We start from the raw sequence: 6,767 nt of genomic DNA, 5'->3' as shown, positions 1-6,767 counted from the left end.
GGGCAGGCGGGCGGGCGGGCGAGCGCAGCGCTGGCTGAGGGGCCGCCCTCGCCTTCCCCGCTCCCTGCTCCCTGCCGGCCGCCCCTTTGCCTCGTCCTCGGCATCTTATCTCCTCAGGGGCAAGCCCTCCTGGCTCAGACCGCAGCCTTGATAGAGCAGCCTCTTGCCTGCTCCTTGTTCAGAGGGGACCCTGGGCTCCGCGAGGAGAACTCTTGGCCAGTCTCCATGAGGGGCACCAGGCTCTGCCCTTCTCCCCCCTCAGGCGCCTCTTCCCCACACAGCTTATGGATGTCAGGCCTCCCCTCCCCAAGGCGGGACTTTGTATATCTTTTATTTTCACTGAATGGGATTCCTATGCTCTGGAGGCGGACTCATGATGGAACCTTCTAGAAAGGGAAAGCTTCCTCCACTCAAAACACCAGCTGTGGTCCCTTGAGCTGTTTCTTATCCCTAAATCTGGGACTCAGACACAGCCACAAAGCCAGGCTGGACCCTGTCTCCTTAGCGTTTTCCCTAACAGCACGTTCTTCTGTTTGAATGTCTCCCTCTGCAAAGGCTCTTCTAGGTGGGGTGTATGTGTGGTGGTGGGAGTGTGGCGTGGTGGGCAGCAGGTAGCAGTGATGGCTGGAGGGCAAGCTGATTGCTCCCAACTCTGACCGCCTTCTCCCCTTCTGTTTCTGGATGTTCCTGCAGTAGCGCCTGATTCAGCACCACCAGCTGAGCCTGATCAAGCCACGTTGCATGTCGTGGATACAAGAATCAAAGGTGTTCCCCAGGCCAGAGCCCCTAGAGTAGCTTCTTGTCCTCATGGAAGACCCTGGAGGGGAAGCCAGGTGGTGGTTGTAGCGGGGGAGGTCTCTATGAACCTGTCACATGGATTTCTCAATGCTCAACTGGAGAGGGAGACACGGCCCCGCCCACCCACTACTCCATCCCTCAGCCCCTCCACTCCACAGGAAGGGGCTGCCTAAACCCAGACATTTTCTTCTTTTAGAAACAACCACGACGGTGCCCGCAAGTGAGTTGTCAGCCCCCAGCACCCCTCCCCATCCCTGCCCCCCAGCCTGCTCTGACTGTCCCAGGAACTGTGCACTGGCCGTCCCAGCCCCCATCCAGGCTCCTTCAGTTATCCTGCCGCTGCCTGGGCAGAGCGTGGACCGGCTCTGTGTGGACATCACGCAATCTGAGGAACCAATGAATCTGCTCTCAGACCCTACCCAAGGTGAGAAGCGCACACCCAGTCACCCACCAAGGAGACCTAGCCACACTCATACCCACTCACCACCTGCCCGCAGAGACACACACAGTGTGTACAGACCTAGCCCTAGGCCCATGCCCCAACACTGGCACTCACACTTCCACCCCAGACCCTTCACTGGGCACCTGTGTGTAGGTCTGGGTGGCCGGGGTGCAGATAAGTACAGTGGCCTGTAATCAGTGCCCAGAGGGAGACAATGAGAGTTGCCTGAGGGTCAGAGGAGTTGCACAGGGTCCCCAGAGTGGCCGGGCCTTGGCGGAAAAGCAGTGGAAGGAATAAGGATGTTCCAGATGGAGGAATTAACACCTGCAGAGCACAGAGCCCAATAAGATGGGGCCCTAGAGGGTGCAGAGGAGGGGATGGTGGGAGGAGGCCGGTGAGCTAGCTGGACCCATCCCTCCAGTCCTGGAAGGGCCTTGCTAGTGGAGCTGATGTGTATACACACCACTCAGGATGCTCTCACACACCCTGCAGAGCCTCTTCGGGCCGAGGGACATCCACGGTCCCTCATTCCTCCCACATCCACCAGTTTCTCACCTCATCACTCAGGCCAGGAGTCTGTCTGCTCCCTGAGGGAAGGGAGCCCTGATTTTCCATCTCACCCTTGGACATGGCCTCTAGCTCAGGGCCACTCAGCACTGGGGCTTTCTGAAGGTTTATTGACTTGAGACAAGACCACCCTTCTCAGAGGTCTCATCTGAGAGTGGCCATCACCAAGGATGTGGGGGTCCCTCCAAAGCCATAGGACTCCAAGGAATGAGTGGGGAGATCATGGGAGCCAGGCCCCACCATGAAGGCGTGCTGAGGAAAGGAGTCCCCTCCTGGGGAGGCACATTGGTGAAGAACAGTTCCAGGGAGGGATCCCTGTTCGAGCCAGTGCCTGGCCCTGGCTGGAGCCACAGCTTTGACCTCTCTGGTCTGGCCCTTCCAGGGGTTGAAGTGACTGGCCAGTATGAGACGGAGGAGGCTGGGTTCTCATGGATTGAGGTGACCTTCAAGAATCCCCAGCTGCAGGTTCATGCATCCCCTGAACACGTGGTGGTGATTCGGAACAGAAGAAGCTCTGCGTATAAGTGGAAAGAGACGCTGTTCTCGGTGATGCCCAGGTAAGCCCCAGGCTAGGGTCCCAGTGGTAGCCTCTCAGGCCACATTGGCTGATGAACTGAGGCCACAGACCTGCGGATGGATTGGCTGGTGGTGAGTCCTCTGCAGTGGGCTGCACTTATAGGAGGAACTGAAATATAGAGAGCCCTGTCTCTACTCCTGTGGCTCTGGAGGGCAGTGAGGAGTTGTCTTAGGGACCAGGTCCCCTTCATACCTAACCCAGGTCACTATCCCATGCAGGAGACAGTGTGATTTGGAGCTAGTTCTGCTGCTAATCCTGTGTGACTCTGGACAGGCCACTCAGTCCATCTGAGCCCCAGTTTCCTCACTAATAACTAGGGATCATCATCCCAGCTGGGTCAGAGGCCAGGGGGAGGGCCTAGTGAGAGGACATTGCGGGGGGGCAGCTCTTTGCCATCAGATGGTGCAGGGTGTCTGTGGTTATACCAGAGGGTGGTGCTCCCTATGAGGTGAGGCTAGGATGACAGAAATGGGAAGCTGGAGAGCACAGTCTGCCGGAGAGGTTATGAATGTTGTCCTCAGTAGGCTCTGAAGCCCCAGCAAGGAGACAAGTCAAGTTGTCCTCAAACACTGGGTGGCTGGTGGGTCATGGAGCCAGAAGGCAACCTCTTCTGGGTGGTGTGGCTGCCCACCATAGGCCTTCCAGGGGAAGCTCTCGGGCTCTGGAAGTCACGGGGGGCCCTCTGTGGGCAGTGCCCTCTGAGCCCCAGCATGGGCCATAGCCCATCTTTTCCCAAGTACACAGAGCCTCATCCACTGCCACCTCATTGAGCCCTCAGCACTTGATAAACACGTGTACTTCCAGCAAATCCAAGGGGCTCATCGGCAAAACTTCCTAATTTCATAAAAGATCGTAAAGTTTCTTGTTATCTTATGGATACACAAAGACCAATAGCATTTCTATGCCTTGGACATACACACTAGAAAATGAAATAATTTCTATTAGTTATAGTGATGGAAAGTCCAAATACTTTCAAGAGCTACAGAAGATATATGAAGATATAGGGAAGATATACTAGTACTTAAAGGGAAATAGACCACATCTTTTAAATGGAATCAAATCAATAGGACAGTGTAAGTTTAGGACAATTCCATTTAAATTAACCTGAGAGTAACATCAGGGTCTTATTCAACATGCTTCAAGGAGCCTAACATTTATAAGAAAACCAAAAAGGCAAGAATTTCAAAGATTATTTTAGGTAAAAATGGAGGGGTAGAATCAGAGGAGATTTACCCCCTAGACATTAAAACACATGATTAAACACAAATCATCCAAAGAAAGTGACACCAGCCATAAAAACAAAAGGGACAGAGTAGATATATTGGACGAATTCATGAGAAACCAAATTTAAGAAAACCAGAGGGAAAGCAAACATTGTCATGTCTTATAAATAATGCTGGGGAAACAGGATATCAGTAAGTTAACTTTGGTCCTATTTTACCAGTGAGGAAGCTGAAGCTCAGGAGATTTAAGGGACTTCCCACCCAAGGCCACACTCTGACTTGCTGGACAAGAGGGAAGCCCCACCCCCCACCCCCACCCCAACTACTGAGGTTGCATGCGAGTATCTCTACCTTCCTGATTAGGACGCTGGGTTTCTCCACAGCCTAAAGATGACCATGGACAAGACGGGTGTCTTGCTGCTCAGTGGCCCAGACAAAGTGACCATCGGCCTACTGCCATGGGATGGACCCGGTGAGGGGCTCCGGCTCCTTCTGCGTGACACTGACCGCTTCTCCAGCCACGTCAACGGGACTCTTGGTACTCTGCCCATGGCCCGAGCTCAGGGCATCCTCAGAAACCCCCTCTGCCTGGGAACAGGCACGCTCCTCCCCTGCACGTGCTTCCTGGGCTCTCTCTGTCTTTATCCCTTGCTGACCCACCGTTTGCATCTCAGGCCAGTTTTACCAGGACGTGCTCTGGGGGCCCTTAGAAGCGGCAGACGACAGCAAACGCACGTTGAGGGTTCAGGGGAATGACCATTCTGCCACCAGGTAACTCAGCACAAGCAGGCCGCTGAGCCTGGCCAGGGTGGGGTGGGGGTTGGGAGGCCAGGAACTGGACACAGTCAGGTGAAAGATTAATGCCTTAGATGTGTCTGAGCCAGCTCATAGTGACCCCACAAAATACCCAATTCAGACCCACAGGCACACACTGGCCCTGAGATCACTAGGGTTGGGTGGGGACAGTAGGAAACTCTCCCCATTCCCGCCTTGAACTCTCAGAGCCCTAGGCCCCAAGGACCACACACACTGGGCCCCCTTGGGTAACCTCTGGGTGACTGGGCCTTGTTGGCCTGCTCTGGAGGGAATTCTGGAGGGATCCCAGGACTCCCCACCCTCCATGTTACTGTCTCCAGCTGTCTCCAGCTGTCCCCCTCTCTTCCCATTACACCTGATATTTGCTGACCACTTTGTCTATCTGTCTGTCTGTCTGTCTGTCTATCCATCCCAGAGAGCTCAAGCTGGATTACCAGGAGGGGCCCCCAGGAACAGAAATTTCCTGCTGGACTGTGGAGCTGTAGTTCTGATGGGAGGAGCTATGGCCCCCCCACCTCATGCCACCCCACTGAATGCAGATGGCTGGCGACCTGCAACCAGAGGGCCACCTGTGGGGCCCGGGGAGGGGGACTCCCATTCATTACAAATAAAGGTGGGCATATCTGGCTCCATCTGGCTAAACCCCAAGGCCTCAGAATTGCATCCTGAACCCTTAGAATCATAGAATATTTGAATCTTCCACTGCCAGCCCTCAAGGCCCATGGGAGCTTTCAGTCCAGTCCCTTCATTTTTCAAACAGCGAAACTAAGATTAAACCACCCATTTAAAATGTCACACCAGCTCCTAGCTAGGGGCCTAGGGCTGGAGAACATTCTCCAGGAACAGAGGTTCAGTCTGCTTTATGGTCACTTGGACTGTGAATAGCAGTTTTGATTCAAAAAAAAAAAAAAGAGAGGAAAGGAAATGTGCCATCTTGGGCATAATAAGACTTATGCGAAAGAAGGACCAGTCAACAACAAAAGGCAGAAAAAAATGTGGGACCAACATACAACACGTGATAGTATTTCAATGTCAAGAAAATTAAAACAGACTAGAAAAAATTAGGAACCATAATAATTTTGAGAGCTTGCTTTATACTAGGGACTATGTAAACCACCTGACATTCATTGTATTATGTAATCCTCACAATAACCCATGAGAAAGGTCTTAGTGTCCTTATTTTAAAGATGAGGCTCAGAGTTTAAACATGCCTAGGTGATCAGTGAGCTTCTGGGCCCCTTTGCAATGGGATTTGCTTTACATAATTTGATTTTCAGATCTGTACTCAGAAACAGGCCTGTCTGCTCACTGCCTTGAAAAGAAGCTAGCACTGGAAGGCAAAGGACTCACAGAGATGAGGCCCCAGCCCCAGGAGGGAAGCAAGGGCCTTCTCTCAAGAACTTGTAGTCTGATGGGGGTGATTCTGTACTATTGAGGGTCTCTTTTCCTGTGAGGCAGGATTAGGCACCCCAAAGATTCCACCCAAGCAAAGCATACTTAAAAAATTTTATTATTACTTCACCTACTTCTAAAAAAAAAATGACACAAGTCTGTGGTTCACAGATAAAAAGCATAAAGAGACTAAAACCAAAAACCATGAAAATAAAAGAAAAGAACCAAGCAAGAGGATGGTTAAATTGGAGACAGCAGAGTTGGGGAAACCATAGCAGTGATTAAGCACAAAGCTTTGCTCTGAGCTTCCTGGCAGCCAGGGTAAAGCAGCAAGTGAGCTCATTTGCTCATTTAGAGGAAACAGACCGGATCATTAGGAAAACATTTTTTTTCCAGCTCTTGTACTATGAAGGGTGTTTGCTGAGTGGGTCTTTCTAGAAGAGTCAGAGGACAGGCTAGCGGGAGAGGTCTCCAGCAGCAGGTTTGCCCAACACATAGAAGCACTCCCACCTGGGCTGCTGCCTCTCACCAAGCCTCCTGGGCAGGTGGGGGTCTCCGGCTGAGTGGCTTTGTGAAGGTCATTCAGAAGGGCTCAGGCCAGAGCTCTGTGAGACAAAAGAGCAGCTTCAGGGTTGGGGGCTTTATTAGTCAGTTGCTTATAATGAAATACCTAGAAACTGGGTAATTGGTAAAGAAACAATATTCATTGCTTACAGTTTTGGAGGCTGGGAAGTCCACAGTCCAGGGAACACATCTGGTGATGTGACTCTGCAGCAATGTGGGGTGTCACATGGCAAGAATAACAGGGCAGAGAGAGAGCTAACTCCTCACTTCTCCTTTTAAAGCCCTGAGAACCATGCCCGTGACCACCACGGAACCATCAACTTATTAACCCATTCACTACAGAACAGTCCTCACAATCTAATCACCTCTTCAAGGCCCAGCCTTTCAG

The 6,767-nt window shown here is 52.1% G+C and overlaps 1 protein-coding gene and 1 long non-coding RNA gene across 2 annotated transcripts in view; both read left to right on the top strand.

Moving 5' to 3' along the window:
• LOC103596442 overlaps window positions 1-910 on the top strand; it is a 2,536-nt gene extending 1,626 nt beyond the window's left edge. The window contains exon 3 of the long non-coding RNA XR_551048.1: window positions 694-910. This is a non-coding gene — a long non-coding RNA (uncharacterized LOC103596442). The remainder of the gene's footprint in view (window positions 1-693) is intronic.
• ITIH4 (inter-alpha-trypsin inhibitor heavy chain family, member 4) overlaps window positions 1-5,081 on the top strand; it is a 17,177-nt gene extending 12,096 nt beyond the window's left edge. Inside the window, exons 15-20 of the mRNA XM_008580084.1 lie at window positions 995-1,018; window positions 1,083-1,222; window positions 2,190-2,364; window positions 3,991-4,145; window positions 4,282-4,378; window positions 4,839-5,081. Coding sequence (XP_008578306.1) covers window positions 995-1,018; window positions 1,083-1,222; window positions 2,190-2,364; window positions 3,991-4,145; window positions 4,282-4,378; window positions 4,839-4,908 — 661 coding nt within the window. The 3' untranslated portion in view covers window positions 4,909-5,081. The remainder of the gene's footprint in view (window positions 1-994; window positions 1,019-1,082; window positions 1,223-2,189; window positions 2,365-3,990; window positions 4,146-4,281; window positions 4,379-4,838) is intronic.
• The last annotated feature ends 1,686 nt before the right edge of the window (window positions 5,082-6,767 follow it).

Source organism: Galeopterus variegatus, unplaced genomic scaffold (genome assembly GCF_000696425.1).
Source record: "Galeopterus variegatus unplaced genomic scaffold, G_variegatus-3.0.2 Scaffold2012, whole genome shotgun sequence".
Classification (NCBI taxonomy): domain Eukaryota; kingdom Metazoa; phylum Chordata; class Mammalia; order Dermoptera; family Cynocephalidae; genus Galeopterus; species Galeopterus variegatus.
Note: the sequence above shows the minus strand (reverse complement) of the source record. Positions and strands in the feature narration are given on the sequence as shown.